The sequence below is a fragment of the Saccharomyces cerevisiae genome, chromosome XII (genome assembly GCF_000146045.2).
Source record: "Saccharomyces cerevisiae S288C chromosome XII, complete sequence".
NCBI lineage: Eukaryota > Fungi > Ascomycota > Saccharomycetes > Saccharomycetales > Saccharomycetaceae > Saccharomyces > Saccharomyces cerevisiae.
This window is the reverse complement of record NC_001144.5, coordinates 673,065-683,596: the sequence shown is the minus strand read 5'-3', so window position 1 is coordinate 683,596 and position 10,532 is coordinate 673,065. Positions and strand designations below refer to the sequence as shown.

Here is a 10,532-nt window from a genome sequence, read left to right as displayed (position 1 = left end):
TTCTTGAAATATGACTTTACCTATCTCGATAAAATTCATTTGTGGTCGTCTTCATTCACTCCTGGGCAATGCTCGTAGAGATCACCTTCATCCTTATACTTGATTCCGCAAAAAAAACAGTAGTACTTCTCGGACCTCAGGAATATATTCAATTTTGTTATTCTTTTTTCAATGCTCAATTCTTCTAATTCAGCAAGTTCTGTGTCTTTTGTAATGCGACTACCGATAATTGAAGTATCACAATCTATTAATGTAGAAGGACGTCCAAACTTTTCACCTTTTATTGCAGGCGAAGCCTCCAAACTTTCATTTACCATTGGTATCATATTATTCTTATCTTCATTATCATTGTTACTGTGATTATTTAGGTCATTTTTTGCTACTTCCTCATTTAGTTGCATAACGTAAGATCTCCAAAGTACGTTAAAGTCTCTCGGATCTTCGCCTGGATTGTATAAATCGGAATCACCCATCATTTCAAAAGCAACTTTTTGGATCCTATACCAAATTTTTTTTAACCGCTTATTATTTTTCATTTCACTTTCTCTTTTTATAAATCGTTGTTCACTCATCTGCATGTCATTCATTGTTGATGGGTCGGGCTTTTCTGCACGAATTCCCCTCCTTTTTGTATTGATTTCTACCTTAATAGGCTCTTTTAGGGCACTTTCATTACTACCTAATGTTTCTCCTTCTTTGTAACCCATGTTTTCCATCATTTTATAACCCCTGGGCATGATTGAACGTAGTGATGTGCGTGCAGTTTCGTCATTTGTTGAATCTCTTTTTGACTTCTTCTGAGGCGGTGTATTCTTCAAATCTATGCGATCCTCTTTTCTTTTTGTCTTACTCTCCTCCATTTTATGCCCTCCCTGAAAGTGATGGTAGATGTGTAGCGTACCTCTTATTGTCCGTCCTCTTATTCTGTAATTCTTAAATTAAATTCAATCCAGTAAATATTACAATTGAATTGATACCTAATTTTTTCTATTGACTATATTTCAGAGTCAACGTGATCGTTCTAACTTTCATTATCGATTATAGATATTATTCTCAGCAGTGGAAATCTTTTTATCTCAACTCGTCACCACACAAAAAAATGGAGACAGGATCCGGAAGACTCAGGAGGATAGAGCAACGTTATTGAACAGTGTTTTTAATTGTTTCATTCTTAGTCTTTAATTTATTTACTTTAAACCGACGGTTATATAGTACGTATTCTATTATTTTTTAATCACAAAATCTCAAATAGGCATGCCTTATGTTGTTGTGAAACTAAGGTATATAAAACAAACAACTTTCAAAAAAAGAAAATGAGAGTAGGAAAAAGGTGGATGATGTGAGAATTTTAACAACCTTTATTTAAAACCGTTCACAATCTTGGGTATTTTTGGGATACCATCTCTTTCCAATTGTTTAGTGAGTTCTTCTTCCAGACCCCTTTTCCACAAATCATGATTTTCACCAATAGCGTAGGTGATTGTCTTGTTCATGTAGCCTTCTGGTCCTAGATAATTTAACATTTCAATGATGTCTTCCAACAAGATGGCCTTGCCCGCGGCAATACTATTACCTAAACCGGGATGCTTTATGTTAACGATGTGAATGTGGAAATGATAATAAGAAGGTTGGTAGTGAACCAAAATTCTCAACTCATCCGGATGGACAGCATAGTTGTAACAACCAGGAACAATGGATCTAATCTTGTTGTTCAAGTTGATTAACCACTGTCTGTCAGAATATCTTAAATCCCTTATTGTCTTGATATCGGTCCTGTAGACGATCGCAACTAGATATAAAGAGTCTAAGTTCATGCCATCCCATTTCATATCAGGTAAAATTAGGAAGCCGTCGTCCTTATTCTCCTCAGAAAAATCTTTATAAACGACCCTTTCTGACTCAGCGCCTTCATAAAGAATGTTGTTTACCCATTTAAGTCTACCGTTATTACACATTTCTTCGATGTAAGGCTGAACAATTCTCTTGTACATCTCAGGAGTCTCTCTGACTAAATGAAAGTTTTGTTGTTCATATTTCTTGATATGAATTGGAGTAGCAGGCCAAATTAAATTCAACTTGGCGGTAGGGTTCGACTCCATATCCTGCTTTATCACTGACAAACCCCAGTAGTAAATATCATTGGAAGTAATCTCCTTTAATTCCTGAATTCCGTTGATGCAAGAATATTCGTTTTCACAATTATATAAAACTGGAGTGGAGCGGCCATCTTGAGAGGGTCTTCTCACGGTTTCGTCAAATAGAAAGTGCGTCTTTTCAGCCGTGATAATAGCATCCTTGTTGTCAATGGTTCCCAATAAGGACATAACTTTGGTTTGAGGGTTGGAATCGAGGACACTAACAAATTGGAATCTCTTGATCAATGAAGCAAAATCTGTTGGCAGTTGAGACATGGTATATGCTAATTTTGTCGTTTCGCTTTCTTTTTTTTTCCAGGAATTATAACTTAATACTATGTGATTATTTAGTTAATACACAGACAGTTAATAGAGTAGTGATGGCAATTCGATCATCCAAAAGAGTTGGAAAGCCTCTTTTCCTTCGATATATAGTGATGATATCCTTGAAAAGACTCCCTAAAAAGTGCAGGTGCGGCGGGTCACCTGCCAGCTTGCCTGAAAAATACGTAATTATGTCAAATAAATTGCCATACTATACTAATACTGAACTAGACTATGTTATACACTTGGACCAAATTGATCGGGATTTGTGATGTGGGATGATGGGGTGACGTCTATTTGAGGAAGATCCACCAGAAGAGAAAGACGAAAAAGAAAGCGACAATGACAATAGGAGCATATTGACTGATCAAGAGATCGAAGTTGATCTTTTGCGCGGACTTTCTGTACCTTTTGGATGTTTCTTTCAAAGAAGAACTCATGTCACTCATTTTATCGAGAGAATCTCCCCTGTAAAGTAGGTCTTCGATGTTCTTGGACATGATTTGCTTGACACCTACAAGCTCTTGGTTTAGTTGGTCCAAATTGTCCTGAACTTTCTTATCACTGTATGACTTTTTTGTCATCTGTAGAAAGTTATCAAAGTTTACAAACTGGTATGGTCTTACGGTAGGCTTGGGGTACTCATTAGCAAATGAGTGTTCAAATTCTTGCGCTATATCGTTAAGGTATGAGAATGCTAAGTTTCTTGGGTATCCAGATTCGCAAATGACGAAGTAGTACACCATGGATTTCTTCAAATAATGGATCTCAAAGGAGCCACTTTCCAAAGTAGCCTCCGTGGCAGACTGTGGTGTCAATCTGGAAACGACGATTTTCACCTTTTGCTTTTGTTCAAATAATGAGGGATCATTTTCGTTGTCCACAGACGTACAAAGAGGCAGCCCATCTTCTCTGTAGATTAGTGTTGACTTTATCATCCCTACTTAATTGTGAGTGTGTAACGGGGTGTCACTGTCAGGGTTTTTGTTGGTTTTGGGTAATAATAGGTTGTAGATATATTATATTACATGGGCTCTACTTGTTTATCTTCTATGGTAGAAAAAGACCGAAAAATGAAAACAAAAAGCGTTGAGGATTTATTGCTAAAAAAAAATTCGTTTATGACGTCTCTTATTAGATAAATCAAGTGATAACTAGAGAAATTTATTTAATTATATATGCTAGTACAACACGTTTGGTTGAAAATTAGACCTCAAACCACGACAAACTTCTGTCTTATATCGAAGAAAGTTGGGAAACTCTCCCGCAGGTCCAGATTTGGTAAATGGTCTTGTAGGTTACTGATATTAAGAACGTAGTTAGAGTCGTCCTCTAATTGAGCAAATCCCAATTTCTTGCATTGTGGTAGTTCATTCCATGAAGTGAACTCTATACAACTCATATCATTTGACGCTTGTTTTTGGTGTTGGGTGGTGTCGCAAAGGGTATTGTTGATGAACAGTTCCTGCAGATTTGGTAGGTAAAATCCCTGGATTCGGATGGATGAACATTTTTCAATACGTATGATTTTGACAGTGAGCGATCTTAAAGAGTTGTTCTTCAAGCAAATCATTGGCCTCTTTAAATGGTGTCTTTGTTTGAAGGTATCATCGCTAAATGAAGAAGTAAAGGGGATCCAGTTGATTATTTGAGTTTTTTCTACCCCCTCAGGTATCAACTTGACTCTGAAATAGCAAGTACCATCGTTGGTTTCGTTAATTGCCATTTCTTGCAAAATTTTAATGTTTCCCCTCAATGATTTGATGTACCTTTCTGGTGAACCTGAAAATGTTGTTTCGTCATACTTGAATTTGTGCCCAGTGAATTCTTTAATCTTGGGCATTGACCAATTTTTCAAAGAGTGCAACTGAAAGAGGAAATTTATCGAGATATTCTCACTTAAACATTTGTTTAGAACATATGAAGATAAATCTATGAAGTTACAACATTGGGTAATCTCATTATTGTTTGGGTAGGTAGACATCTTAATAAAATTCAAGGTAACCAAATTAGGGAAGCTGATATGAAAATTGTTGAAGAATTGTTGCAAGATCGACTTGATAATTAAAGCTGCTACTGTCGTTGTCGAGTTTAAATTTAAATTTTTATCCACGTCAAACTCATTGTTCCTTTCAAATGTTTTTATCTTTGTTGTTAGTTTATGCAGTATCGAATTAAAGAATGAATCAAGGGCCATATAATCCAAATTCAATGTTTCAACAAAGGGAAAACAGATTTTCTTGCAAATGGGGGGTCTTTTCTTCCCCTTTTCGTTAGTCTTAGAAAAGAAGTTTCTATAGTTTTTATTAATCAGCTGAAAAATATCGGGATCAAAAATCCCAAAGAAATTTTGATCCGAATAGATATTTGAATCCACGAAGTCCAGATACAATGTGTTAATATCAATATCTGCGACTATGTTCGCAATATGTAATTTTTCCAAAGGTGAATAAAACGAACTCTTTATATTGCGAACACAGAATACGAACTCGATTATGTTTGAATTGGAATTCGCCAAGGGGAAGAAGGTTTCTATGAGTTTCAAATCTGAGAATTCGTCAAATATAACAATAAGTTTTTCTGCTTTTAAATTCTGGGCCTTGTCAGCATTGGTTTCCAAATCAACAACTCTGATATATTGTGCGTCCATGTCAATGTATGGCAACAATCTCTTCAGAAACCCGTACTCCGCTCGTAAAATCGAGTCTTGCGTGGCCTCACAGGTCAGATCTAAAACCATCAAATTCTTCCTAACGTAATTTGTCAAGAAGTCTTCCGTTATAGAGCCACCACCTCTCGAAGAGACAGAAAAATCAATTAGAGCCACTAAATTGTACAACCAATATTGAGAGTCTGTTTCCACCACAGTGAACTCAAATATCCTTTGGATAAGCTCAGTAGGCAAATACGTTAAAGCGGCAACCATCCTTTTCACTTCTACCCGGAGAATATATAACTTTCGAAATCACAGCCTATATATTGCACAAATTTCACGTAGAGCTCTAGCTGTGAAGATAGAATCATCAACTTTAAATTTGCTTAAATCTATTTATACAAGAAATGATCAACTGAATAAAATAACGAGCGGCTGAAAATTAAGGGTTCTTTCGTGTGTGGAGTTACAGTCCGTTGCAACGCCTTTCCAACATGCACACAAAACCAACAGTGGCTTATTCGCCAGAGGGTACAACAATGACTCAGAAATCATGAAGAGGCATTAACAGCGGTCAGCAGTGGAGCAATAACAACAGGGTCATTACTTCTTTACTACTTGTACTTAGAATACATCACGACAAGGTGCAATGCGGCGCCTTTCCGCGTTGACAAACTCTTGAAAAGCCCATGACAGGTGGAAAACACGTGGTTGGTACGGGACGAATAAGAAAGAGGCAAACGGCACTTAGTTTGTTGGGATGGATGGATCCCATTTTCCTATGAAATCTACTACCGGAGAGCCCGTTTCAAGTGGTAAGAAGGGCAAGAGGAGGAAGGTCATCAAGTCATGTGCATTTTGTAGAAAAAGAAAACTGAAATGCAGTCAGGCCAGGCCTATGTGTCAGCAATGTGTAATTAGAAAACTACCGCAATGCGTTTACACAGAAGAGTTCAACTATCCCTTGTCTAATACGGAACTGTTCGAGCAAGTGCCCAATGTAGCGTTGGTTCAGAAGATTGAGAATTTGCAGACTCTACTGAAGGAAAACGATAACAATAATGCGAAACCGGTGTATTGCAGGAGTTCAGAAAATCCATTACGGTCACTGAGAACTTCGGTTTTAGGTGATAATGGCTCGAGGTATGTGTTTGGCCCCACTTCCTGGAAAACTTTATCTTTGTTTGAACAAAATAAGTTTCAAACTGAGTTTCAAAATTTATGGAAAGTCTTGAAACCACTTCCTGAATGCACTAAATCGCAATTAAATGAAAATGATGTTGTAGCAGATTTGCCTAGTTTTCCTCAAATGGAAAGCTGTATTAAATCTTTTTTTGCTGGACCGCTGTTCGGCATATTGCATATCTTCAACCAAGACGATATTCTGTCCCTCTTGGACAGACTTTTTATTAGAGATACCACGGACAAGAACCTAGTCATCCTCCTCGATTTGCAAGGTAATGCAAAAGATAAGTATAATCTTGGCATTGTACTTCAAATTCTTTGCTTGGGCTATTATAACCAAGATATCCCTTCTTCCGTGAGTCATTTCCTTCACACTTTAAGTGCAGCGTCCTTGTCATCATCGAGCTCAAATTTCGTGGAAAAACTACAATTTTTCTTATTGTCCTATATTAGTGTAATGATAAATTGCACGGACGGTGTATGGGATGCGACTCAAGGCGTTGACTTAATCAACGAGCTATGCCAGGGGTGCATAAGTTTGGGTTTAAATGATATTGATAAATGGTATTTGAACGAAAGTGAGGAAACCAAACAAAACTTGAGGTGTATTTGGTTTTGGGCTTTATTCCTTGATGTATCCACCTCATATGATATAGGTAATCCTCCGTCTATTTCAGATGATCTTTTGGACTTAAGTATATTTACTGCGCAGAATTTCCAATCACCGAGTATTGACTTTAGGAGAGTTAAGCTAATGCACGATTTTTTAGATGTTTCCCGATTCACTACTCGTGAAATTCACAAGAGAGAGATGAACGAAAAATTGACCACTTTTTCATTGAGATTGATTGAATTTATACAATCTAACTTTTCACCTATCGAACATTATACAAATTCAGTTTACTACTCTGATATTGATCCCTTTGATATATTGATTTTATCAAGATCTCTAAGTATAGTTGCTAGTATATACAATATTGAGATGATCATCGCTCAACAAAGCAGAATCATAGATAAGAACAGAATGGTTCAGTTCTTGTTGATATCCATATCAGTCTGTGTTAATACAATGGTATTTCATTTTAAAGAGCCTATCAACGACCAGGAGAACGTGTTAACTGAAGGGCTAAAACTGTCTATTATTCTAATCAATCCACTTTTAATACGAATAGTATCGCAAGTGTACAGTTTAGCATTTAATAGGTTAATCTTCAGGGAGAAGGCATTCCTTTTCCTTATTGACCTTGACACTGGGAAAAAAATACAATTCATTAAATATGAAGAAGAAAACTTTGATGAACTTTTGACAGGATTCGATGTTAGGACTGATAAATTTCTGTCATTTTCAGGAACAATAATAAGATTTTACGAAATTATTGATAGCATATTTGCTGTTAATGAAAGAAATAAGCGATTGTTAAAAGCAGTTTCCAATTTTTATCAGTTAACTTCAACTTTGGCGTTTGAACGCGTAAGTAGGGTTTTATTCGATAAAGCGTCCCAAGCAAGAATAGAGACTGAAAAAATTTGGCTGAAAAAGGGCATTAATATGGAGCACTTCAGTGATCTCATGATTGAAGATTTTATTAATGATGTTTGGAAAACGTTCAAAGAGATTTCCAAAGACCTTTGGTCCATTGACAAAAAGAAATTTTATAAACAATATCATTTCGATTTATAAATGTATTTATGATTGATGTATTTTTTTACATGGATTTTTTCGTCCCAAAAAGGGATGATAGTGTTGGCAGCGGGCAAACACAAAATAGTGTCATATAAGTGGAAACCCTATGGAGAATAACCATAACAACGGCCAGATAGGAGGTTAATCTTACACATGTGTGATGGATTCTGAGTTGAAAGGGCAGCAGCTAAGTGATGCAGAATGGTGTGTTAAAAAAATTAATGGTGAGGGAAATTGTCTCCTATTATTTCTACCGATGTCATCTCCAACCACAATTGTAATGATTGTTTTAGTTTCCTTGGAGCGCTTAGTTCCCTACGTTTTCAAACTTTCACAAACTCAATTATCACAGCAATGCCAGAGCCAAGGTTTTACGGATAGTATATCATTAAATCTAATTAAACTAAAACTAATGGACATTCTACAAGCTCCTCAAGAAATTAACCAAATTGGATTGGTAGATTCAAATTTGGTTTTTAGTTTCGATGTATCTGCGGATATTACAGTTTCCATAAATAGCGTACCTTCACATGTTACTAAGGATATGTTCTATATGATTTTGCAAAGTTTATGCATGCTTTTATTAAAATTGGTAAACCTTTCCACCCAATACCACTATGTACAACGGGATATTTTGAATGAAAAGCAAAAATGCTTAGATTTTCTTTTAATTTCTCTTCGTGATTTAGACGGTGGGAGTAAAGTTATCAGTCAATGGGCTCCTGAAAATTCTAAGAATTATGAATCTCTGCAGCAATGCACAGACGATGACATAATCAAAAAATTACTACATAAAGGAAAATTCCAGCATCAAGAATTTCTGGCGGACTCATTAAAAACATTATTATCTTTAAGAAACAAATTTCAAGATGTGTCGCGGTTTGAAGAATCTGGAGAACTTAACAAAAAAGAGCGCGTCAGATTTCCTGCGGTGAATCATTTTTATAATGATGATTTTGAATTGCAAGCAGACCCTACAAATGAGGCTCGACCAAATAGCCGCGGTAAAATTAAACCAAAGACAGATTTCAAGCCAAAATCTAGAGAAAGTAGTACCAGTTCGCAACTTCGCCTGGAGAATTTTTCTGAATCTGAGGCTACACCAGAAAAAACAAAATCAAGTTCTTCTTTGGTCGAAGAATACCCACAGAAAAAAAGAAAATTTGGAAAGGTGAGAATAAAAAACTAAGGCAAGTCAATTAAACGTCAAAAATTAAGGTTGGACCTTTCAAATAGTTCTATTCCTTTGTTGACGCATTGATAATGTTAATTTATTGAATGGTAACGTTATGCCATTGATAGGGAGCATATAAGTTTATATGTATTAGGACAGTTCTAATTGTTTATTATTAATCTAACGGTAGTTTCAAGCAGTATCTTACATCACTGCAGCTTCTGAGTGTCTAAATGATAAACTGCATAAAAAATAGCCGCGCAAGCTCGCCATCACTGTAAATGAAATTTAGACGCAAAACATAACCGCGGATGTAAACTTACTTAATAAGAGCGATTGGCAAAAGAGCCACAAAAAAAAATTGGATCAATATCTGGTGCATGGGTCTAAAAAAATTAAGCAAAACCACAACACCACGCGTTATGACAGCAGTTTTAGAGACTGTTTCTTTCTCTTCTATTGTATGAAGTAATCAGATTATTATATTGAGTAAGTACATGAATGTAATATTTAAATTGTATTTAACGATAGATGCACCAAAAAAAAAGAAAGTTACAGTAAGAGACTTCTTGTCGATTCGTTATTCCATGCCATACAGGTTAGCCTCAAATTAATTAATTCTTAAAATTCAGTAAACATTCTGGAATCCAAAAAAGTAACAAGTTCGTCGAATATCTCATCAATTATAGTGAGTTGTACACTCAACCCACCTCCAAAAAACCACAAAAATTAAGTGACTTCAATCATTTAATTCATTTTTTGAAAAATTGACATCATTGAGTATTTCTACGCATTTGTTCTCTGTTTTTGGCAACCGAAAATCCCTTGTAAAGAATCCATTAAAATTAATAAAGGAGATGTATGAATTCACCGAATGGAAAAACCGACCAAAGCACAAACACCTACTGTCTTCTATCCCTCCTTTCGATTGTTTAGATGAGCTTACCAACGTTTATATTATTTGCAATCGATTTCATCACTAAACTCAATTAAAATAATCATTCGAACTTCATTTTTTGAGAAATATTAAAAAATAAGCTGTTGTTTGTAAATATAGAAAAAAAACAATGCTCGAAGAGCACCAATAGTAAATTTTTTAATATACCTTTAACGCAAACGACGAGCTTCACGTTCAGATTCCATCAAGACCAAAATGTCGTTTTCTCTAACTGGACCCTTGACATTTCTGACAATGGTACGGGAAGTGTCTTCCAAGAACTCAACACGAACTTGGGTAACACCACCACGAGAACCGGTACGGCCTAAAACTTTGATGACTTTAGCTAAGGTGACTGGGGTCTTAGAATCCATTTTTGCTGCTCTTTTATGCTTTGCTTATTTTTTATTAATGATCAAAGAAGAAGAACTACCGGGATC

At 35.9% G+C, this 10,532-nt stretch overlaps 8 protein-coding genes across 8 annotated transcripts; 3 read left to right on the top strand and 5 right to left on the bottom strand.

Moving 5' to 3' along the window:
- Positions 1-35: 35 nt before the first annotated feature.
- CMG1 (Cmg1p) lies at positions 36-860 on the bottom strand (the record flags this gene model as incomplete). Its single annotated transcript, NM_001182158.1, has 1 exon — positions 36-860. One exon carries the CDS (start codon positions 858-860, stop codon positions 36-38), a length of 825 nt encoding a protein of 274 aa, NP_013373.1.
- Positions 861-1,358: 498 nt separating this feature from the next.
- Positions 1,359-2,411, bottom strand: DCS1 (5'-(N(7)-methyl 5'-triphosphoguanosine)-(mRNA) diphosphatase; the record flags this gene model as incomplete). Its single annotated transcript, NM_001182157.1, has 1 exon — positions 1,359-2,411. The coding sequence occupies one exon, from the start codon at positions 2,409-2,411 to the stop codon at positions 1,359-1,361; it is 1,053 nt and encodes a 350-aa protein (NP_013372.1).
- Positions 2,412-2,752: 341 nt separating this feature from the next.
- SEC22 (SNAP receptor SEC22) lies at positions 2,753-3,397 on the bottom strand (the record flags this gene model as incomplete). Its single annotated transcript, NM_001182155.1, has 1 exon — positions 2,753-3,397. One exon carries the CDS (start codon positions 3,395-3,397, stop codon positions 2,753-2,755), a length of 645 nt encoding a protein of 214 aa, NP_013370.1.
- A 275-nt stretch (positions 3,398-3,672) lies between these two features.
- On the bottom strand, positions 3,673-5,385 carry BOP2 (Bop2p; the record flags this gene model as incomplete). The annotated part of the gene is made up of 1 exon (NM_001182154.1): positions 3,673-5,385. The coding sequence occupies one exon, from the start codon at positions 5,383-5,385 to the stop codon at positions 3,673-3,675; it is 1,713 nt and encodes a 570-aa protein (NP_013369.1).
- Positions 5,386-5,872: 487 nt separating this feature from the next.
- PDR8 (Pdr8p) lies at positions 5,873-7,978 on the top strand (the record flags this gene model as incomplete). Its single annotated transcript, NM_001182153.1, has 1 exon — positions 5,873-7,978. One exon carries the CDS (start codon positions 5,873-5,875, stop codon positions 7,976-7,978), a length of 2,106 nt encoding a protein of 701 aa, NP_013368.1.
- A 163-nt stretch (positions 7,979-8,141) lies between these two features.
- Positions 8,142-9,170, top strand: NEJ1 (Nej1p; the record flags this gene model as incomplete). Its single annotated transcript, NM_001182152.1, has 1 exon — positions 8,142-9,170. The coding sequence occupies one exon, from the start codon at positions 8,142-8,144 to the stop codon at positions 9,168-9,170; it is 1,029 nt and encodes a 342-aa protein (NP_013367.1).
- A 482-nt stretch (positions 9,171-9,652) lies between these two features.
- YLR264C-A (uncharacterized protein) lies at positions 9,653-9,769 on the top strand (the record flags this gene model as incomplete). Its single annotated transcript, NM_001184638.1, has 1 exon — positions 9,653-9,769. The coding sequence occupies one exon, from the start codon at positions 9,653-9,655 to the stop codon at positions 9,767-9,769; it is 117 nt and encodes a 38-aa protein (NP_878129.1).
- Positions 9,770-10,262: 493 nt separating this feature from the next.
- Positions 10,263-10,466, bottom strand: RPS28B (40S ribosomal protein eS28 RPS28B; the record flags this gene model as incomplete). The annotated part of the gene is made up of 1 exon (NM_001182151.1): positions 10,263-10,466. The coding sequence occupies one exon, from the start codon at positions 10,464-10,466 to the stop codon at positions 10,263-10,265; it is 204 nt and encodes a 67-aa protein (NP_013366.1).
- Positions 10,467-10,532: the final 66 nt, after the last annotated feature.